At 31.5% G+C, this 25,196-nt stretch overlaps 1 protein-coding gene across 1 annotated transcript; it reads left to right on the forward strand.

Moving 5' to 3' along the window:
* The first annotated feature begins 1,620 nt into the window (after nucleotides 1-1,620).
* On the forward strand, nucleotides 1,621-24,486 carry LOC123016371 (homeobox protein unc-4-like). Its single transcript, XM_044416726.1, has 3 exons — nucleotides 1,621-2,129; nucleotides 17,632-17,822; nucleotides 23,457-24,486. The coding sequence occupies exons 1-3, from the start codon at nucleotides 1,883-1,885 to the stop codon at nucleotides 23,901-23,903; spliced, it is 885 nt and encodes a 294-aa protein (XP_044272661.1). The 5' UTR covers nucleotides 1,621-1,882; the 3' UTR covers nucleotides 23,904-24,486.
* Nucleotides 24,487-25,196: the final 710 nt, after the last annotated feature.

The raw sequence follows: 25,196 nt of genomic DNA on the forward strand, positions 1-25,196 counted from the left end.
AAACATTTTGTACTTCATTTGAAACGAGCAAATCTGTAAATCTCTATTACGCTGACTCAGTGGAAAGAAATGTTCATTGTCTCTTGATTTTGAACGTGTAATAATTATTTTTCTCTCCTTTTTAAATCTCATCACATTGGCGGTTTTATTTTTTTGACAACAATGTCACTTTGTTTTTTTTATTTTAAAGCTGTTTCTGTGAGTTGCCATTTATATGCCATTTATTAAAATTTTGTTTGTTACAAACATTTCTGTTATTTAACTTGCGTAAACTCACATGTTAAAGTGACACTGTTGTCAAAAAATAAAACCGTCAAAGTGATGAAATTTAAAAAGCAAAGAAAAATTACAAAAAGTCCAAAACCAAAAGAAAAACGAACTTCTGTCATAGAAAAAAAAATTCTGACAACATGTTGTCGAAAGCCAAAAAAAAAAATAATCAGCAGTACTCGTAACATACCGGGTGTCAATTTTAAAACTTGCAATCGACAATATCTCTAGAACTGAAAAAGTTATTGAGAATCACTCAAAACCGTTTCGGTGGTTTCTAGACATGGTACCTAAGTGACGCACCTCCACCCACCCTTAAAGCCACAGGAAAATTTTTTCCTACTTGCGATACATCGTTGGAAAACTCATGACAAGCGCTTTTCAAAAATATTAACAATAGACTATTTGGTAAAGCCGTTTTTCCAATTATTCAAAAACAAAGACTTTAAATTTTTAGTTTTTTTATTATACCTATTCAAAGGTGGGTGGAGGTGCGTCATTTACCATGTGATTTTGATTCCCCCTAAGAACAATCAAAACGGTTTTGAGTGATTCTCAGTAACTTTTTTTGTTGAGATATTGCCGATTGCAACTTTTAAAATTGACAGTGTATTATGAACAAAAAAAAAATATAGAGCATAAACCTAAAGTTACGCTAAATATTCAAATCTTTGTTTTTAAATCTTCGAACAGGCCAATTTTATATTTGTAATTGCTACATTTTGACATTATATACCAACGTTTATGATGTCATTTTTGATTTTTTTTAATCTCACTTTTTTTAAATTTTATTCGTACTCAAACATTTAACGTACCTACTGGACTTACAACATAAATTACTAAACAGATAAAGATAATTAACGAAAAGTGGATTTTTACCTAAAATTCAAAATGTATAAAGTGAACAAAATTAGGTCGTCTTATCGTATCAAATGGCAAACAACTTTATATGATAATTATTCATAATAAAAATGACAAATTACTAAATTAGTGTTGTATCACACGAAAAATGAATTCGTGTTCAAAAACTAGTCATGAAAATTTTCCATATTAAAACGGAAAATCTAATTAACGATAAATCACAAAAGAGCGCCGCTATCAATCCATCAAAAAATAATAAAAATCCAAATTCAACTACACCAAAAACACATCAAACCCTAAACAATAAATAACAGGAACATATTGGCATCACCCCATACTTCACTAATGATATTCAGCAATTTGGGCGGGAGAACATGAAAGGCGGTCTCTCCGCAAACCAATCACAATATAGCCAAATAAAAGGTGGCAACCGTTACGCCCTCTACACGAACCTATACAATGTTATGGTTAGTGAACCTCCAACAAGCACTGGAAACAGACACGCAACCTAGTGCACATGGACTAACTCAAAACAACGAAATTTAACAAATTCAGTGTGTGTGTGTAAACAAATGAACAACGAAAAAAATGAAAATCGGTGAATTCCGGGATTGAGTGTTCCCGGAGTTTTGTGTAGATCTCACAATGACTCGGTGTTGGTCGGTGGATGTCCAGTGACTCAAACATGGATTTAGACACATGTGATTTTAGTGATTGACTGATTCGCGCCCTCACAGTGAACCCTCACGAAATGGTGTTAGAATCGGGGGTGTTGCCGCCACCTTTGCAGTTATATGCGGCGGCGGCGGCACATTTGGCGCCGCGGCCGCCGTGGGCCCCCTTATTGCAGTTCCCCGGCGCTGCGAGTCTGCTGGGGATGCCGGGGGCTTTCGCGCCTCTCAACAGGCCACGGTATCCACCGGGTTTGGGACATGGGATCAGGGCTCCGCCGGGGCCGCCGTCTGAAGATAGCGGCAGTGAGACGCATACCGGAAAAGGTAAGCGTCGATTTGCCCAAAAAGCACATTTGTACAAAACGATTCTCTGAAAGACTTTTGAAAATGAACGAAATATTGAGGAGAAATACCTAATAGGTAATAAATTGATAATAATAAATGGTCTTTATTAATGAAAAAACAAATAGTTAGGTATATAAAATGCACATATGAGGAGGCAAAGCAAGTCTAACTTGCAGCTATTCTATACTTAACCTCTACCTAGTGTCTATTCTTTCGTGAGCGGTAGTGTAGGTTTAGGTATAGGTACAGTGGCAAACAATAAAATCGCGTACACTGCTTTTTGCTAGATTAAGTGGGCATTAGCATGACATAAACTTTGTCAGTGTTAAAATAGTAAAAATGCCAAAAACAAAACTGAACAAGGGTTAGAGATGGGAACAATAAGGGAATATATCCTCTTTTCTAAAAACACTTTGAAACTTCAAAAAAGACAAATTTACACATTGAAAAAGTTACAAAAAGTATGTTACTTAATTTTTGCAGTGTACGTGATTATATTGATGCCTTATTTATACTCATTTGAATTAGAGTTCCTATATCTCAATTCGTTGTGTTGCAATACTCAATACTCGTATAGTACCATGCATTTGTGCTTTTTCAAATTGATCATAACAAATATGTAAATACATATTCAGAGCAAAAAAATGTCGCTGTATAATAATAAAAAATAAAAAAAATAATAAATGATACCTAGTACCTAGTAATCACGTAGAAGCAAAAAAAGAAAGTATAAATATGAGTAATAATAAGAAAATGTAATAATTTTCTAAACGAACCACATGTGGGTACATCAACTATTAATTACTAACGAAAAGAAAGATACGAAAGATTTTTTAAGTTCCGTTCCAACATCATCTTAAAAAATAAAAAATTATACACCTATGACATGCAAAAATTAAATATGTCATTGCAAATTCCAAATGTTTTAAAAGATATTTTCTAGAAAAATGTAGTATTAAAAGTTTATCAGGGGTTACAATGATAACAGAAAATTTTAAAACACAATATTATGTATAATTTCAACTAAATAAATAAATGGGAAAACATTAATGACTACGTTTTATAAGGTGCAGGTATACTTATGCATACAGTAGTGAATTTAATGAATAGTTTTGCATTGAAAAATGTAAAAACCCTGATAACAAGTTTGAAATTACATGTTTTTAAAACTGCTCTTGAAAGTATCTACTGATTGTTTAGAGGAAATTCATAAAAAAAATTATTTATGTATCATTAGGTATACCAGGTGAATTAAAAGTATGGAATCAAACGTTTTTTTGCTTAAACTATTAATTTTTTGGAGAAACTAATTAATGAATGATAAAGTACTATAAAAATGTGACGTTTTATCAAGAATAAATTTTTTCGAGATTTTGTTTTATTTTGAGTTCTACAAATTTTTATTTTTTTTAAATGGCAACCCACTATAAAACCATTTTTCTCACAAAGGTTATGATCTAAGGATTGCAACTATCAACTTCATATTTTCTTTTTTCAAATTTTTTCTTACATAAATTGCAATTTTGACAAAAAAATCGCATAGGTAACTCAAAAACAAAACAAAATTTCGTTCTTAAAATACGATCACATTTTTTATATTACTTTAATGCATATTAATTATTACAAATGATTAAAAAAAAACCGCTTAGTTCCTACTTTATATTCACTCTGTTGTATGTACGTATTAAAAAAATTAACTATGATTAAAAATTGCTAATTTATATGTTACAAAAGTAAAGTTGTAGTTTAGATTAAGTAATTGTTACTCAAAAAGTAAGTAACTAATTTGGATTTTGAAATTTTGAAAAAGTTCAGAAAGTATCAATCTTAATTCAGTGAAATAAAATGTAAATTAGGAAAACGACACATTTATTTCGAAAAACATCAATTAATTACATTAATCTTTTTTGATTAAGAAATTGACTGTTTTGGCCTCCAAATACAAGTTTGCTAATTTTTTGTAGTTTTATTCTAAAAGAGAAAATCTTTTTTTCTAGTTGTTTATCTAAAATGTTTTTTAATTGTCAATAAAGTGAACGAAACAGTCCGTTAACAAGTATGTATACTTTTACGGGTGCATACTGTTTCTATAGCAATTAATAATATCTACACTAACTTTCATTGTTTTAGGTAAATACCTAAATTTGTACACAGCCTTATTTAGTTTTATCTCAGATTAAATTTAAATGTAATATCAATTTCTAAGTGTGCTTAAATGCATGGTATTTAAAATTTTTATATACATAATTAAAACTCCGATTTTAGAAAAAACCTAATATGACAGTACTATAAAGTAATTTTTTTGTTAAAACTTATATTTATAATAAATTTCCTAGTCATCATAAAAAATTAACCTTAGCGTTTTATTATTATAAAAATAATAGGAAATAGAAATCAAAATAAAATATAAATAATCACAAAAACCAACAGTGGCCTAAAACACAACACTAAATTCGGTTTAGGTATTAGAAGTTGCCTGTGATTAAAAAAAAAATTCAATTAAACTTGTAAATTACCAATAATGTTTAGAAAATATATGTATGGTGTGTACCTATAGCGTCACAGCTTTTACATTTTTTTAATGATATGATATATTCTGCCAAATGTCATCCACTGAATTTGCGATCTAATTGGCTCTTGATTTTGAAGTTAAGTTGACAATACTAAATGATAGATATAGAAGCCTGGCTTAGGCCAATTTTCTAGCTCGATTAAACATCATCAGTTAAAATTTAACTGTTCAATCGTTGGTTGCTAAGGTAACGTGAATCTGGTTGGTGTTGTCACGGTTTAACCGAGGTTTAAATTTGTTTTTCCGTTAAATACCTATGTTTTTAGAAACTGGAGCTGGAGTGTGTTGTATCTTCTGCTCGATATACTTTTCACTGTTGCCAACTTATTTTCTAAAGCCACTAACTTTTGTAATTAAATTGTGTTTTTTCTAATTACATATTACAATCACCAAAAGAGTTTCTTATTAAGTCTACGGAATTAAGCTACTTAATTTTCTATAAGCACAGCGCAAACCTGACCTAAAAAATTCTTCCTCAAGGCCACCAAACCGCCGAAATTAATTCTTAATTAAAAATCCACACTGATTGGAGTGATAAATCGCATTCTCATGGAGATGAGATTTCTGATTTAAAATGCGACAAGTTTTTAAATCACAGCATACAAATAATTTGAGTTATAAATCGCTAAATCATCACTTGATTCGCTTGTATGTCGGAATTAAAAAATAATGCTTTTATTATTACTGTATAGAACAGAACTATACGGTTACGACAAAAAAAGTAATGAGTAGCCATAAAATTAATTTATAGTAAAACATCGCTACTAAACTATCATTAAAACGGCGTCTAATGGCTAGAAATTAAAAAATAAATCACTAATTTCCGGTTAAAGTGTAAATTAAAAATTAGTTGTATGGCTGAGATAATATGAATTTTAGTATTCCGCTCTCGACTTAATTGTTTTTCTATTACTTTATTATAACTAGGCTTTGTTATTAGATTTTGCATCTCAATATATTATTTTTACAAAAGTAGGATGTAATTAACAAAAAGTGATAATTAAAGAAAGTTAACTTAAAAAATGAAATCATCTTACACCAACCTCGAAATTAACCTCCCATTGTTGTAATATTCTAAAACATTTTCAATCTTGATAGTCGAAAGAAAAGGTTACTGGGACACATGTTATCTGATATTTATCACTGTCGTAACAGCATTATAATAGAATTTTATCTTTAAAATTCAAATCTATCACGTTAAACTATGGAGAAAATAACTTAACTAGCTACGATATACTTTAATAACAGCAATTTTTACCTTGGATGTAGAACAGTGTTTTAAAGATTCAAACTTAGATAGAAACTTTACCGCATAATTTATTACCAAGACGTGTCTAAACACACACCTGAAAATTATTTCTGAAAATGTTTCAAAAAATGCTTTTGTATGGCTTTTTATTTGGTTGTACTACAAACTGTTTTCTTTCTGAAAAATTTCTTATGACATCTTTACAATTGCTAGAAAGGAAATAATCAATCAAACTGTCTACAAGTTAAACTTAACGTAATGTCTGTCTTTAACTTTTCCACTAGTAATTTAAAATAACCATAAATGTGTTAATTTAAAACTTTTCAAGGCAGATACATAAATAATTTGCTGTTATTAATTAAAGCACAATACAAAACATTTATGCCACAACCACAACACACGAACGCAATTTTTAAACTGCTTGTGATTTATGGAATGCAATCTTTTAGAAAACATGCTACAATAATCCATTTAAATAAATAAATCCCAGTGTTTTACATTAATGCAAGGACTGATAACCTGTTTACAGCCCTTTGTTGAATCAATACAAGCCAAGCTAATTTTTTACACCAATTTCCTTGAATTAATTGAATTCTATTGTTAACGCAACGGGCGACAATGACAACTTTCTTTATTGTACCGGTTTTCTGTTTTTTTTACGAAGGCTTTTAAACTTTTTTATTTTATTTCATTATCAAAATTGCTAAAATGTGGTTATTATTATTATATACCCATTTTTGTTGTTATTTTTGTGCGTTGTTTTGTTTCCAGTCGGAAATTGCAAACATTCATTTGCATGGACGATTTTCCAGTGACATTGGAAGATATTCCGGCCTACATAAATCGAACACGAGCATTATCAATTCAGGCATAATTGAAATGATAATAATACAGTCACGTATACAACGCCATGCGAACTCAGTTCAATTAAAGTCAACGTTGTCAAGTGCCACAGCAATAATAAATGGATCCGAACAACACTATCATTTATAATATAATTAACAGATATTGCTAGCTACATTCGAAACCAAGGCTGTATAAGGGAAAAGTAACAATTTCTCGTTGTTTTGAATATTTTTCAATGATTTCGAATTTATTGCGATAATAGGAAACTCCCCCTAGGTGAAATGGGGGATCAACGAACCGGTTCTACAGACTTAGCACCTAAAACTAATGACACGGAAAATTGATTTTTTAAAATGATCCGGAAACCGCATTGTAAATTACGACTGTGTATACAGGAGGATAACGACATTGTCCTCCATAAAAAATACTGGTCGACACGTTAATAGAGCAGTTGGTTTAATTAGAAACGTAACTGCAAAGTAAAATATTACACAGTAAATACATGGTTAATTAAAATTGGAACTGCTGCTAATGTGTTTTTCTTTCAATATTCATTTTTCTTTTATCATAAATGTGTGCTCTAAAAATCCTAACTATAGTGTCCCAGCGAGTTGAAAAAGTCTATTATAGTGACCTTTAAATGGTAAAATTTAAAAAAAGTATATATAGGACATTGATAGATACTAATCTAGTCTATCGCCTAAAATTATTTTCAAGTATACAGCGTGTCCCAAAAATAAGTTACAATACAAACTTGTGTTTTTTTAAATAAAAACCATGTTTCTTAGCGTTTTTGGATGTAGATTTTTTTGACAATGTTTGTAAGATAACCTTTTATTGGTCGATTTTGATTAGTTTTAAAAATAAGACGGTTTTTTTGACGAAAACATGCACTTTTTAAAAATTTATTACACAAAAACTAAGACATCTAGAAATATTTTTTTAACTACCGCAAAGAAGAAGACAAGTTATAAGGTTGTAACATTTTTTTAGTGTGTTGCATTTGCAAAGATAAAAAAATAAAGACGTTTGTTAAAAGTTCAATAATTTAAAAAATTTAAATTGTTTTTGCATATAAAAGATTATTAAATTGTTTTTCTAAAATTATTTATTTTTAGGTGTTTATAATCAATAAGTAAAACAATATTTAACGTTAAACATTAAAAATAGTACATTACCAGCGAGGTGGTAAATATGGCATTCATTACCCCGAGTGCTTATGTATACGGATAAAGCACAAGGGGTAATGCCACTACCACCGAGGTTTGTATACTATTTTATTCACAATCACATTATTTTTAATAAAAAAATTTGAATAAAATAAAATTTTAACAAAGTTAAGGGCCAAACGTGGTGGGCCATCCAAATTGCGTTTGACTTTTGACATTTCACAAATGTCAAAAAAATATTGAAATAATGTGTGAATCTGATATTAAAATTTGTTGAAATGGAGCAGTGCGCTCCTCCAGAAGTAAGAGAAACTGCTACAGAAGCACTTGAATAATAATTTAGCAAAATAATATGCCTAACTTGACAATTTGAAAGAAAAAAATCCCGGTATTTTTGTAATTTTACCGCCCAAGAAAAGTAATATTATTACTCCTCATGAGATTTAATGATGTGTTTCTCAACCTTTAAAAGGTTAGTAATCGGTATATTACATTAGTGATTGTGAATAAAAATAGTTAGGCACCTACTATTGTTTCAGTAGCCAAAAAGTGCACAGTTGCACAAGAGATGGAAGAAATATCACTTAATAATCACATTTGTGTTAAACTAAATCTATTATTCTTTATTTTTACAATAAAATAATTTGAATTTCCGTATTTATGTCAACTTTTACAATCTCCGGATAAATCAACAGATGATGGCATTACTATGGTTGCCATATAGTATCAACAATGTTCATATATGAATAGGCATTGTTGCTACAATTAATATTGAATGTTAAATATCTTTTTATTTAGCAATTCTATACATTAAAAGTTTATTTTTTTAGATAGACAATTTAGCAATCTAGTAGATGCAATAATAAAAAATAAGGTATTCCATTTTAATTTTTTAAGTTATTTAACTTTTAACAAACTTCTTCATTTTTCACTCTTTACAAACACAAAACACCAAAAAATTGTTATAGCTTAAAATTCTGTACGTTCTTCTTTGCACAAGTAAGAAAAAAATTGTTCTAGCTGTCTTAATTTTTGTGTAATGAAATTGTAAAAAGTGCATGTTTTCGTCAAAGAAACCGTCTTATTTCTAAAACTAAGCGAAATCGACTAATAAAAGTTTAGCGTAAAAACATTGTTATAAAAGGCTACATTCAAAAATGCCAAGAAACATACAGTAATTGATTTAAAAAACACAAATTTGTATCGTAACTTATTTTTAGGACATGCTGTATGGTTGAATGTAGTACTTAGAATTCTTAGAAACCGCCACTTTAAAGTTTGGAAACGACTTTAAAACTTGCTGAAGATATTTAAGCCTAGTTATTAAACTGTTAAGTTTGGTATTGTGGTAAAATTTAACCAGCTTACTTACCCCCAAGACCTATTATAATACAAAAATATTTAATGCGTAACATCAACCTAATAATTAGTAGCGTTGGATGCATAATTACGGTCTCATACCTATAATTCATTGCTAAATGTCAAATTTCACGACATTCGAATGGTTTAATTACGGTTCGCCTCACAACCATTTTTATTACTTAATTAACCGCTTGCGGTTCGACAGGTTCGCAGTTTATTGTTATTATTTAAAGAAAATAATTCCAATAAATTGCAATCAGCCCTACATCCTATCAATTGCAGAGTTCCTTGACACTTCTTACGATCTTTTAATAATAATAATAATTTTATTTTATATAAAAGTGGATACAATAACAGATTTTGTTGTAGAAACTAAATTAAATTAAATAAACTATCATTGTTTTTGATTCCTTTTGTGGTTATTTTTTAAAACAAAGATATACAGAGTCTCTCACGTAAGTTAGTATTAATAAAATTACATTAAGATAAAAAATATAATTTTAACACATATTTTCTCAATTAAAATTAAGCGAAGCTACCATTATATTGTTAAACACTAAAAAATAGACACATAAAAGAAATAAATTTCTTGTCTCAATCAGCAGAAATACGTCGATTATGTCATTAAAATTTTGACCTAATTTGTGAAAGAATTGTATCAAAGTTAACGCTAAAACGTCTCCAAGTAACATTTTGTATGTACAATCCTGAAAACCTGTAGTAAATTAACTTAGAAAACCTTTAGAATCTTTAGAACCAAACGATGCCAATGGTGAGCATCTTTTGTTGTAAGGAACTGATTAGCCCAATAAATGCAGTTCCTAATTTACGTTACTAGTTTTTTAAAGTTAGAGAAACAATTTTTTTATAGCCGTCCACGTTTTTGCATCTTCAGATACTTTCTACACAATTTTAATCTTTTTTCTTGGAAGCGGGACCTCTCTCAAAGACAGATTTTTGATTATGGCATTTTTATTGGCGATTAATAATTTAATATTTAAATAAAAGGAAAATTACATTTTAAGAACTAGTGTTGTGATATTAATCTCTACCTACTACCTATACAGGGATGCGCCAGAACTCGCGCCCCAGAGAAAAATTCCATATAAGGTAAGATACCAGGAACATGGAAAAATGTTAAAAAAAATTTATCTATAAAAATTTCGAGTTTAAATTTTGCACTTTGACTCCATTTATTTCTGTTGGAAAAATAATTTTCCAAGTTTTTTTGCTACAGGTTATTATAAGAGGAAACAAGGAAGCTGTATCCTAAATTGTAACTTTGTTCAATGTTATTTGTGGCTTTTATGGGCAAAATTTTTCTATCTTTACTAAATAATTGTAAAAAAAACAAGATCATCAGTATCATTAAATAGACATAAAAAAATGTCAAATGTCAAAAAATATGTCAAAATTTTTTGACAGATAGAATTTTTTAAACATTTTTTCCATGTTCCTGGTATCTTATCTTACTTGAAATAATTTTTCTCTGGGGCGCGAGTTCTGGCGCACTCTACATTTTAAATTGCGTTAGAATCTGTTGGCAAATAATAGAGATATTAGATCCAAATTCTTATGTGGGACACCCTGTATTTTTGGGCGTTGAAGTCGAAAAAAATAGTAAAAACATAATGCATCATTTGAGTTCAAATTAGTTAAAAAAATACTACCACAACTACTACAATAATCAAAGTTTAAAAAGATATAGAAAGTCGAAGAAAACGTCTTACAGCTTATATAAGTTCAAGGGAACTTGACAGAAATACTTAAATATTTTTTTATACATTTTTGCGGTGTTTTAAGCCCCCAAGCATTCTTACAGTTTGTCTGATTAAAGAAAAAGAAGTGTAAAAAAAGTTAGAAATATGCAATGATTTTGATTCGATTACATACTCGTATACTCGTAGGTTACATGGATTTACAACCTAAAGCGAATAGAGAAAAAAAAAGTGTCTAAAAATACGTACGAGTAAGAGTTATAAAACCTCGGAGAATATCTAAAAAAAATAAAATTTGCAGGCCTGTGTTATGGTCGATATTGCTCCCATTGTACGCGACATTTTATACAAAGTGGTTATAAATGATTTTCATCTGGCCAGCTGTGAATTTTCCGTGTAAAATAAAAAATGCCGCTTTACGAAAATAGGGGTACCTACTTATTTTAACTCAAAATTAAAAAATCGCCGTTTACTAAGCGTCCACTTCGAAAATAGACTTCAATTATAAACTTGATTTCTTCCAAAGTATACATTATTATCAATTATTATTGGAAATTAGTTGAAACAATAAAAGTTTAATTAACAACAATTTATTATTAATTAATAAATGACACTAATGACAGAACTAGAGCTTTCAAAAAAGTAGAGCGGCAAAAATAAAGTTACATGCAAAAAAATTCCAAAGCTGGCTAGATGAAAATCATTTATAACCACTCTGTACCACTAGTAAAACATTAAAATTTGTATCGTTTTAGATAGTGATTTTTGAGGAACGTGGCTTTCTGTTGTCTACAAAAAAATAGTTGATGCTTTATGTAAGCAACTAATGTATAGACAAAAATGTCATTTCATATCTGTTAATGATAAATCGCACTGTTAGAGTATAAAAACAATTAAACCCCTTTTATTGGAGACATGGCACATATTGCAATTTATACCAAGTATAATAATAAGACTTCAATAAATAAAATGATGAAAAATTAAAAAAAAATCATTACTTTGCAAAGCCGCAACTGATAGAAAACATGGTTTATTGCATTCAACAAGGTAAACAACAATGTAGAAAAAAACTATCTAACTAGTTGTTGAGTACGGTCCTGAAGGTAAAATAACTTTCCATATTTAGGTTGAAACAAAAAAGTTTGTATTTTTTAATAACTCATCTTGTTTAATTAGGGGGTTGTAAAGCTGTTAACTTAATTTCGATATAAATCATAACTTTATAGGTATAAAACGTCATTTAACCGCTTCACGAAATTTAAAAATGGAATAATCTTTCCACTCTGAGTAAATTCATCGCGGATTACAAGCCGCCCTCCGAGATCAGCTCGACTTTCAACGCGTATCAAAGTATATTAGCTTAGAATTACTGTTAATCTAATATTTCCCCACAAACAATGTTTGCGCTTCCCCCATTATTTAAGGGTGGAAGAAAGACGGAAACGTTGTACGATTTCCTCTCGGAGATTGTTATGGGAGAGGCTTATCGCCGCCGACTTTCGGTTTTCGGGGAGACGAAGCTACTGTGTTAACTTTTCCAACCCGGACGGGGTTGGAATAGAAATTAAGCTTGTTTTCGGTGGTAAATACCCTATTTGTTACGCGTGTCGCTTTTAATTTTATTTATTGGTTGCGGATTAGGTTAAAAGACCCACGCAGCGCTTTGTCTCGGACCAACTTTCCTAATTTATTAATTTTAGCACGAAAATGCAATCTTGACTGTTTTACATCAGTCAGTGTGTGTGAAACATAAAAATCTTTAATTAATTTTTTACGCGCATGTGATACGCGTATAATAATAATAAAGCATAATAATAGCAGTAAAAATAATGATCTTGTCTTAGCGTAATTAATTATGGGGCCATAAACATGATTAATTGTTATTTGTTAATTATAATTAGCGCAGAATATCAATGCTTTCAGTCATAATACAGACGTCATTATTTCCTAATAAAATATTTTGATAAATTATCTGCTGCACTTTTTGTGAAACGTTGTTAATTCCATTTGAACAGGGGTGGACTAAATGATAATCGCAGTGTAAACAACAAGCATCAGGAGCCTCTTGATTCCCGTTCATTTAGCATCGAAATCCTACGAGTACTAATGACATGCACCCTCGAGGTTGGTTTTAACCAACACGCTGCTATAATGTAGCGGTAAATTGAGTGAGGGCTTCGTCCCCCAGTTGAGCTATCACCCCCCCGGGTCCCATTTACCAGCCAGACTCTATTATTATTGTATAGAACAAATCAGAAGGTTAGCGTAGAGTGGCCTAATACCAATATAAATCATGAAGAAATAAAAATGTAACTTGGGACTTCTGAGAGCAAACCTTGTTTGAGGGAGGAGAGTGTTGCTGTTCTGTGGCTCCTAAATGGCTTGTACGCTCCTCATGGAGAGCTTGGGGTTGATTTAATTAAAATTCCCTTAATTTTTTTCAAAAACATTTGAAACCCAAATGCAATTTTTTGTTTGATGTTTCGCATTAAATTTGAGATTGAAATCGGTCTTTCATATTGATCAGTTTTAATATTAATGCGGCGGCATCCCCGATAAAACGTTATGCTCTAAAATCAATTAGATTGGAAAAAATTTTTGTACACTTATCAATAATTCAGAAGCATAATGAAAAATTCAAGAGCTACTAAAGTCGATAAATAATTTAGCATATTTTTTACGTTATTTTTCAGTCGCTGGATTCTGAATCAATTTGCAGTGATTCTATCTCGCAATAATTATGTATTCAAGGCATATTTCAAGTTAACTTTTTCTTGTTTCTCCCGGCTTTCCAACTACGCTATAATTATTTCTTGATAATATTTAAATACAAACTCTTAATCTTTTTATGCGGTATGTGATTAAAATAACAACTGTGTCTATGTGTTTAAAGTTAACAATAAGGGCGAGCGAAAATTTTTATCGGTAAGTACGGCCCTGTACATTGGTACTATTATAATAGAGATGTTATGGTAATGATACACCAAACGATGGTTTGCTATCTTATTATTAAGTGTTTGAGATTGACGAAATTGATATAAACTAACCGTGCAGTTTCAGTAATGATGGTGTTCAAAGTTTTTATATGCTTTGGAACGGCTATAATTTCGTGAAATTTTCAATACGTAAAGAATATGGAAATTTACAGTAATGACTGAAACAAATTGGATGGGCTTTTTATAAAAGCTCAAACTATTTTTAATGTTTTAATTGTGCAAATGAGGAAAATTAACTATAATGTTGCTTGGCGTCAGACGTAGTTAACAATAATTAAAGGATTTAAAACAATCTAAAACATATTTTATTACTCTGTAATAACACCTGGAAATTATAACATCAGTTAACGCAGATTTTATTATTTTAATGACGTTAGACAGGTGTTACATAGCTACTTGTAATATCAATAAACAAAAAATGCGCGTATTTTTCCCGATGTCGTTATGTCTGAAATTTGTGTAAATTTTTTCGGTGACTAAAACCGGTTCTACGAAAATACATAAATAAATAAACTGGAAGTTTGTTAATAAAATAAAATAAATGTCTTCATTTGCACACAATTTAATTAAATGAAATGGGAATCAACCCAATATAACTTTGCAAGAATTACCAATTTTAAAAGAACCTGTTACGGGCTTGATAGATTGCTTTACTTGTATGGTGAGTAAACTAACAACCTGACCGTCTTTTTATGTTAATACTTGTGAGTTCAAAAATAACGTTAAATAAATTGTTTTTTTAAATTATGGATGTGTTTTTTAAACTATAAATCAAAAATTGATTATAAAGTTTAATTGAATTTAAAAATCAGAAGTGTTTTTTTGCTACCCGTTCTAAAGCTTAAGAGAACTTGTTTCTGTAACAAAAACCTTAATGTTTTAATAAAAACGTCAGGAAAATAATAATAATTTAGATCAAGCGTTGAAAGTAGCCATTATAATTTTTACAATTCCTTTGTAGTGGAAAATAAAATTTAATACTCATTATTTGTTTTAACTCTTTTTTTTTAATTTCTGAAAATTTTAATCAATAATCTGTTTATTGGATGTTTTGAAACAAACATAAATTACATCTTTCACTCTGTTCTTTAAATCGATTTCAATTGAGTCGTGCTTTTGTAAATCACATTAAATCAAATTTTCATTTAATGACTCAGTAAAGAAATAGTCGTACCATTAATCAATTTGACACATTTTTTCCAAAGTATGTGTAAACAATCGGGTGGAATTTAATTGCTATGTTTTGCAATCACATTTATGGTCGATTTTAGTTGTCAATTTGCATAATTGGTTTCTTGGATTAAATTCAGAGAAAGCCATGTGCCAAGATTATCAATTGAATCGATTCCACATATTTGTGGTAAATGTCAAGGCTTAAAATAAAACATCTCGAGGGTATGGTTGCTTTTTATTCGAATCGATCACCGTAATTCCGAATTATATCTACCTCATCGTAAATTTGTTTGAGTCAATTTGCAGATGTCTACCGTGAATAAATTTATGCATTGAAATATTAAGTTATATTCTCGCTTATAATGTTATAAACATGTCTAAATGTGAAGCCGGCTGAAATTATGTGTAATCAGCAGTAAATTGGATTTTAATATAGCCTCAACATACCTTTCAGGCGTACTCTCAAAAAAATTCAGACCGAGGTTTAATGGCTTCATCAAGTTGGTCTTCTAGTTCATGAATTGAAGCTTCAGTCTGCTAACAAACTGAAGAAATGTATTCATAATGTGAGCATTAGTAAATCGTTAAATGTGATAAGTCACACAGACATTGATTATTATTAATTTTTTGGTAAAATATGCAAGATTTAAATGATTTTGTCGGAGAAATATGAGAAATTTAACCGCATTGGAAGTTTTCAAGGGGCTATGCAAGACAGCTTCCCGCGTTCACCCTCCCTGTTAAATTGTGTCTGTTGAAAAGTTTCGCGTTGCAGTAGTGATAAATCAGGAGAAAGCGTCTGTATATGTGAAACAAGTCCAAAAGTTTTAATTTAACGTCTAGGCCTCATAATTTCATAACTCCATCTCGTTGTCTCATATATTCCCTTTCTCATACAAGCACACATTTCTATTTCGTACATAAAACTGAACTGAAGTTTATCTTGACCATATATCAGCGTCTGGCTAGACTGCAATTCCAAAAATTGAATAAATCAAATCGGTGGCCCGGAATCTCGCTTCTGTAATCACGCTGTATACAAAGCTGAAATTCCCTCGCGATTCCTTTACAATACTTATCTCGAAAATTCTATTTTCCGAGACGAATTGAATCTATATATCATATTTGGAAGCGGTCAACGAAATATGGAATTATACGCATTCGACATGCACGCTTATCTAACATCGAAAAATATTCAAGGAAATTGTATGAATCTTATCTGATTGTGTTTATTGCGCCCTAATTGAATAATAAATTTCCTACTTTGTCAGATTTATTTTGCACAAATTCGATTTCTGAACTTTTGTCAGGATTATCGCAAATGAAGTGCACGTGCAACTTTGAGGCGTTTATAGCTTTTGACCTTACACACCTTGAGTTCGATGAGGTCGTGTCGTCTGAGCTTAAAGCTCTTAATCACGCCAGAAATTAAATGAATCGCAAGGAAGAGAAAATAAATCAGGCTTATTGGAATGAACAAAACGATTTGTTACTCTTGAAACAAAGGAAATTAAATTATGAGGATAGCAACACACTAAACTCAATTCTTAGAAAAATCTCATATTTTGAATAATTTAAGTATAGTTAAATTTCGGATAACACTTGTATTGTTGCAAATTAGTATGTGTCAGTGGATGTCTCACTAATAAGTAATGTTTCATTAAATTTATGTCGTGTTAAATCTTCCTGTGGTTTTGGCATAAAATCATATAGAAAAAAATCAAGACTATAGTTACAAAAAAGATAATAAGCACTACGAGTATCTAAAACTTGGAAAAACTGAAATTCCCTAGTCACATTATTTTATGTCGTGCCCATAAAATTGTTCTTCCAAAAAGTCTCAAAGTTGCAAATTAAATTTGCTACTTGTTGACTCAAGTTCAAACTATAACCGCAGAATTTAAAAACTTGGACAAATTGAATAAGTTAGTTTTTTCCGGTCATTTGCACTTTAACTTTTCAATTCTTATTCACTTTATAGTAGCCTCTTTTTTCCTCGTTTGTAATTAAAAACCGAGCAAATCGAATCGTTGCAATAAAAACGATCAAACTAAACAAACTATTAGTAGCGTTAATGATACGGTGCTAACTGTAATCGTTACAAATTGATAAAGGCCGGCATTAGCAACTAAACACGGTGATTTGTCCGTGCAGTTGGCATTACTGCATATCCGTCGACCAATGAAACGCCGAGTTACACACCGAATCGTATAAATCAACCGACAATTGAAACCGATTCAATTCGACAACAACAAATTATAAATGCTGGATACGAACGTAAACATTGATCGCTCGTTTTATTCCAGCCGATCGTAATTTCGCAAATCCGACATAATTTCATTGCGGGCTTTTTATTGAAATTTATTTGTATTGATTTGGGGTTTTTGTGGTTGTAGGTGGCGCTGGGAGCAGTGGGGAAGGCGCCGATTCTGAAAGTGCAGCTTCGAAAAGGAGAAGGAGTAGGACGAATTTTAATAGTTGGCAATTAGAAGAATTAGAAAGAGCCTTTTTAGCAAGCCATTATCCCGACGTTTTCATGAGGGAGGCGCTTGCTATGCGACTAGATTTAAAGGAAAGCAGGGTGGCTGTAAGTATTATTTACAAAAAGAGACGAGAAAAATTAAAATTTCCATGCGTGCTGTAGAAGACCGCATTTCGTGTTATTCCGAGTTTGATTGCGTTAAATCCCCGGCCGACACTTGGTGAACGATTTGAATAATACGAGGCTGTTGGGGCTAAATCTGCGCGGCCATCAATTTAAAAACAATAGACATATCGGTGAGCTTATGGTGGCCGGAACGGCGGTCAATATAGCGAGTTTAGTGTGTATCAGAGTGTAATCTTGCGGGTTCACGATCGATCTCTCGGGAGGAAGCCTCTTCTTCACCCTCTTTCAACCTTGCTGACCTCAGATCGTACGCGATTGGCTCTCTGGACTCGATATTTTCAGAAACATGTGCTGTTTACATCCTGTTTGGTTTTGTCTGAAGGAAAGTGTCTGGGGGGACGTGAAACGATACAGAGATTGGTTTGGGAAATGGTGGCGGCATTTCAAAGTGATTTTCTTATTACGGTTTTATTTGCATTGATCTGAAAATTCGATTAGATGAAACTGGAAGACAAATTACCTCTCGGAAAAAAATCCAAAGTTCATCAAAATGATTTCTTTATTATTTGTTCCACCAGTCGCCGGTCTTATTTTTTAAATTTGTTTAATAAAAAATTATGACAGAACCAGCTTTGCATCGTTTTATTGCCGTTAAGTAGACAATTTACAAGCACATTAGAAATAAAAGCATCTTGAGTCTAAGCTAATACACGTTTTTGCCAAAGGCACCTATTTATTGTTATAGGAACTCTATTAAATTCGCTTATACAAAATGTGATTTATGATTATGATTATTTAAAACCATATAAGCTATAACTTAATGTGGGTTTTAATGTTCTAAAACATGTTTCAAAAATCAAGCATTGCAGTTTTCATTCACAATAAAAAATTCGAGGTGCGATAATCTTTTTAATTTTTTTTGGAAAAAAAGTGGTACAGACCAAATCAAAATAAAACAGAAAATAAGTTTAAAAATGTGTGTGTTTTATAGTAGGTATGTACATAGGTACATGTGTTACATTATGCATGCTGTAGTTACTTAAAAATCTTTTAATACAACTTTAGTTTAAGATTTTATTGATTTCATAAATCATTTCGATAATCTGAGTTTTTTAATAGTCGGAGATGTTCCGTTCTCTTTAGAAAAAAAATAGAGGATTCTGTAGTTAAATAATAACATCAGTTTACAAATAATAACTTGTTTAATATGCCTTTAATCAAATTATTAATTTTTTGCAAAAATAATTGTTATTTTTTTATTACGTCATAATTTTCCTGATGTTTTCTGCACAAGTAACTCCGATTTAAAATTCAAATTGTTGCTGAATTATTGCAAAATTATCACCAGATAAATAAATGGGTCTTAAAATACATTTCATTGTCTCAATCGTTTCAAAAAACTTGGGCAGCATGAGTGACGAACAGGGTAAGCGTTTTCATCAAGATCTGAAGGGTTTTCGAAGATCGACACAAAGGTTTTTGAGATGAAAATATGTTAGGAGATTACTGTCATAAAAGAAGTTGATCCAAAAAAGTATAAAACTCATATTTAATTTGTTGTTAAACGATTTTTGAATTTTTGTTAATTACCCACATATTCTTAAACGTGACGTGGTAGGCTTTTTTAAATATTTTTTTTAACTCAGTGCTTAGAATCTATAAGAAATTTTAATTTTCAGCTAACGTATAAAAATCGTGTAAATAGTGTAATTTGCAAATTGTTGTGAATTTGGTTTAGCGGTGCATATTTTGTCAAAATAAAAAGCAATTTGATATTACGGGGCGGCAACTTTAGCAATATGTTCTGCAGCATGAAAATTTCCGGCGAGCTTATGGCGGTCATAAAAACCGGTCGCTTTAATAAAATTTGCTTTTATCGCAAATCTGTGAAAAATAGAATAACCAACAAATCGAAAAAAATCATCGTTGTTATTTGCATTTTTATCACGAGTTTCCGTGTGCAAGTTTCGATAGAATGGATTTTAAATGAGTTATTATTTCTCCATTATTCTTGTTTGTAACTCACTTTAATATTACAAGAGCTCTTATTAACATGGTTTTTGTAACACACTGCCGCCTCGAACTCCGTAATTATTTTCCTATTAGATTAGAGAGAAGTTTAATCGTGGGTACAAATTTACGAATATGTAATACAGTTTATCAATTTTAATGACTTTATCTAAATTAATTTCAAGCGAAGCGGTGGCGGTTTCTAATAATATGGCCACAAAATTCAATCCGGGGATGCGATAGCGATCTAAAACTGCCGGAAAATTCCGGTTTCAGCAAAGTTCACTACGTTTATCGGAAAACTTTACCTCTTTGCATTTATCTCCGTCGATGACTGTCTCAATTTTATGCCGGTTTCTATTTGCGACCCGCATAATGGACTAATTAATTTAGCAAAGGACTAAATTCAATTACCTTTCTAGAAATGCTCTGACAAAGCTCACGTTGATAACAATTCAAGTTTGGAAAGCTTTTATAATTTTTTTATTGCTTACTTTATTTTTGTTTGTTTAAACAAAAATTAATATTTTTGTTGTAAGAATAGTGAGATTATTTAAAGAGTATGAAAGTATGTGAAAGAATGGCGGTTGTATTGATTCAAAAATAGCGTCAGACTTGCAGGGGGTGTTGGAACTAGAGCCGGTGGTTATCTAGTTTAAAAGTTGGAAACATTGTCGATAAGAAGTTGTTGGTAATGGCAGCCGAGCTAAACGTGCTAATTGTTATCAAGATAAGGCCAATTAATATTTCAGCTCGCGATCAGATAAAGCGCAAAGAATTAATTGTTGGTACTTTGGCCGTAAATCACGGTTAAAGTTAAACCCTGTCGGTGAAGGCTCAAATATCTCTCACGAACAAACGCTACAGCTGCCAGTTTAGCCAACAAAGCTCGTCTCTGTTTTGTTCCCCACGTGAGTGCCGCGGGTCTTTATCTGGCCCATTAGCATGTAGCGCGATAAAATAAAAGAGAAAACGCGACGCGGCCGCACGAATTAATGAAAATTAGCCTCAGTTTGGCCAATATTGCTCTGCGTCACGCTAGCTAGCACCCCAAAGGCACACCACTATAATTAACATGGTAATTTGGGGGCGTGATGTTGGCTGTATGTCTTACTGGCGTGTAGTGGCTAGCCTGGTGCAGCGTATAGACCGTTTACACGGCGCCCTAGGGCTCATTTTGGCGCTATCATCTCTAGTATCACGGTAGTAGTTTATTATAATTGCATGATATACATATAAATTGATTGTGCTAAGGTTGATGACTTCATATGCGCTGCATTAAAAGCGATGATTACTTTATTGGACGAATAAATTCACTCACTTGTTACCAACTTGATTTTGCCGCCGTTGCCCGATTATCAATCCTCAACACGTCTTGCACCTGTAATCGACATTTGCATAACGTGCCACCAACAATTTTCTTCTAATATACTTATTAAATCATTATCCAGTACTAATTTGTATCTTCCGCGAAAAATTATTAATCGACTCGATTATACCAACCACTTTATCTGTTTACTTGCTATTAATAAAAGTTTATCGCGGTGTCTGTAGTCGCCTCACGCTAGCGTGACTCCAATTAGGTTAGTATCATATGCATATGCAATTAGGTGCATCCGCAACTTTTGTTACCTCGTTTTCACCGCTACAGTGCAAAATTTGTTGTGCCAACAGTAAACGAAAAATGGAAATTCGTTGGTTGTAAATTTTACATTTTGCTTGCAATGACACCTTAGAAAACAATTTCACATCAGCGGTTTGTTTAAAATTCATGAAGCTGTCAATAATTCAAATCAACGACATGAGGAATGCCGTGTTTTGGTTTAGCTTTGGCAGAATAACGCCAATAAATCAGTCTATTTCAAAAATTACAGATCGTAGTCATTTCTCTTATGTGGGAAACATTATTTTGTAACCTCGGACAAATCAAAAACTTATTTGAATAATAATCCAGACATGCGATGATAGCAAACTCTGATTACATTTACAAATGTCAATTCTCTCTGATTTAATTGAAGACCGCGGAAGGCTTAATATCGGACAATCTGTGCTGAACCAGAATTAAAAACCAACTTCCACTCTTCTGATCGGTTAACGCTAATTAAGATAATTATCTCCCGGTAAGGTGTAAATCTTGAACGTCGTGAAATGGACATTAATTTGATACACGTACAGTATTTTTTGATTTATCAAACTCTTGGTACGACATTATCGTAATAATTTATCTTCCTTTATCGAGTTTTAACTGTATTTTAAGTCATATTTTGATGTTTTTAGGCTAGACGTATTGAAAATGTGAAAGTGATAATGATAAAATAATTATTATTTAAATAGAAAGCCGATTTATTGCAAACAGTTATTTTTAGATAAACATCTTACAAGAGCAGTTTATAAATCAACAGATTTAATCATCTGCTACATTCGTGCCAAAAAGAAACTAATTGAGCTTATCACCAAATCTTTATAATGCTATTGCCAGAAACTAAACACATAAATGACCTGATAAAAATAGGTTCATAAAGAAATGGGATGGGATGGGTCTAATAATTGTAGAGAAGATAATAATAAAACTATGATAATTTTATAATAGCAGTGGTGTTTATCGGACGTTATTAAGTGAAAATAAAACAAAAAATCCTTGACAAAAGCTTTTTAAAAAATTGTTTACATAATTATTCGTTTATTTAAGTTTTGGAGAAATTTATTTTATTAATCTATAAATATTTTTAACTTTACAAATGAAACCGTGTTAAAAAAAATGAAAAAGTGACACTCATAGGCATAGATATCTGAACTATAATTTTTACATAAAAAAGTGTAAATGTTAAAGCGCTTCCAGTACCCGGAATGTTGAAAATTGTTCAGACTTACCAAATTTTGGTCGTAAACTACTTGAAAATGATAATAGTAACTAGCCTGATCTTAACGAATAATAATAATAAATAATAATCAGCAATCACAAAATAAAAGGCAAGAAAACATGCTGAAATAACACATTTAGACCTTGATTTTATGATTTTTTGTATTAATTTCACATTTTTCAAAATAAGACTAATTTACGTTAAAAGAACTCAATCAACTTTTTTTTTTTCTAAATAATTTTTTGTTTGCATGCCGTTTTCTTTTAAATATTTTGTATGCAAAAACCTTTGTGTAATAAATGTTATATGCAGGTCTATTTGAGGCGTTGAGAATTACAGTGACCACTTTAAGTGAAATCCTAATCCTAATAAAAGTTAAAATTTTCACTTTTATAATTTTATTTTGTTTTAAGTCTAGTCACTTTACTGTTAAGATTTTTTGTTTTAAACCTTAGACCAGTGTTTTGCTGATTATAATCAGGTCTGAGTCTGAGAGTACCTAAAACTAAGTTTATAAATTTTGTTGGTTAGGCCACTCTAATTCCAAACGCTTCATTTCATGGGACAGCAAAGTATTTTTTGGCTCATTTAGCGTAGAATGCTAAGCCCGGCCCATCAACTAATCGAATTTTTCAAATTTTACAACTCATCAAGTCAACTTCCAACCTTACCTATCATAAACCCGATATTTTATTTTATGGTCTTTAAAATCCCCAACAAATTAATCGCCGTCTTCTTCCAGGTGTGGTTCCAGAACCGGCGAGCCAAGTGGCGCAAGAAGGAGCACACAAAAAAAGGCCCCGGACGACCCGCTCACAACGCTCACCCCCAATCGTGCTCCGGGGAGCCGATTCCTCCCGCCGAGCTGCGGGCACGCGAAAGGGCGCGTCGCCGGAAAAAGCTCCAGAAAGCTCTGGAGCGGCAGGCGAAGAAGCTGCGCGCCAAAGGCATCGCCGTCGACCTCGTAGCCCTCAAGAGGGAGTATCTGGCCCAGAGAGGTGCGGACGGCGCCGACAGTGATAGCGATATAGACGTGGTAGGGGACTCGGGCGCAGAATCGGAAACGTACGCTTGTAGCGATCAGGGGATGTACTCCTCGGAGTCGGGGGTGGATTTAACCGCCGCCTCGCACGATGACAAAAGCCGGAGACTTAACCCCTTCAGTATAGAGTCGCTACTCAATACTTGAAGATGCTCGGAGACGAAACATGTTGTGCAATAATGTTTTATATTTAGTGATAGGGTGCGACAACAGACCTACAGCGAGAAACATTTTCCTCTCAACGAAATGCCCAGAAATTTCGACATTTCCGACCGATTTTTCGACACACATATCAAAAACTTGATTCATACTACCGGAAATGCCGGAATCTTTCCATATTTATTGAATATAAAGTGTAAATATAGTTTAAACAACCCTGTGTATAAACGTCCCAAACATTCCAGTACTGTATTTATTAATATTATTAGTAATAAACAACACATAGTACAGCAATACATCCAGCAAGTTCAAATTGTTTAGAATAGACTTAAAACTCTTCGTGCATGTCGTCCTATTTTAGTTAAGTTCATGTACCACAAGCTTGATTACAATATTACCAATTATTCACTGTTAATTATTTAATCGGACAATATGAAAAAACAACAACGAATATCATCTTCATAGAAGTGAATAATATTGTTATCAAGCTTTGAATGTATTCCTATCAGTGATCTGCAGTACTAATATATCAAATTAATTAAGTATGATGATAAATATATTATTTATTCGAGTTACTTGAGTTTGATTTCTTCCTAAAGTTAATTTTCAGTTCAAATTTTAATGTTTCATGATAAAAAATTAATGAATACATTCCAATTAGATCTACAGCATAATAATAATAACAATAATAATTAAAAGACCATTTTCATGTATTACCACTAATTACTACATCCTACCTACTACTAGATAAAAAATTTGTTTATTAAAACATAAATGTTGAGATTCCGTGAAATAATTAACAAAATTTATTATGCAAGCAAGCATAATCGTCACTTAATAACAACATTGAAAGTAAACGCAAACTTTACCATTATTATTTTATGGATGATGAAAATAAAATAATTATAACATGAAAACAAGACATAAAATTATGGCATTATTATTTAACTTGCACGCAATTAAAAGCAGTCTATAATTGGAGAAGACTTAAGAAAATGAATAATTAAAGCTTTTCCAACCGTGCACATCGCTGTAAACAAATTTATTTCATCGATAAAATTGTTCTTTCTTGAAGATTTTATTCAATAATTTTACTGCATAATTTGTGGATTTTTTAAATTATGGTTTATGGTTAGGTACTCATAACGTGCTTAGTAAGTTATTGTTTTCGTAATTACCTGAAGCCTTAAAATTGTTTAATGTTGTTATCACGTGACAGATGGACAGATGGACTAATTTAAAATAATTACAAAATTCGATTATTTCTAATAACAGTGTACG

The sequence above is a fragment of the Tribolium madens genome, unplaced genomic scaffold, assembly GCF_015345945.1.
Source record: "Tribolium madens isolate multiple individuals breed KSU strain unplaced genomic scaffold, Tmad_KSU_1.1 Scaffold_1;HRSCAF=32;Tcas5.2_LG8, whole genome shotgun sequence".
Taxonomy (NCBI): Eukaryota; Metazoa; Arthropoda; class Insecta; order Coleoptera; family Tenebrionidae; genus Tribolium; species Tribolium madens.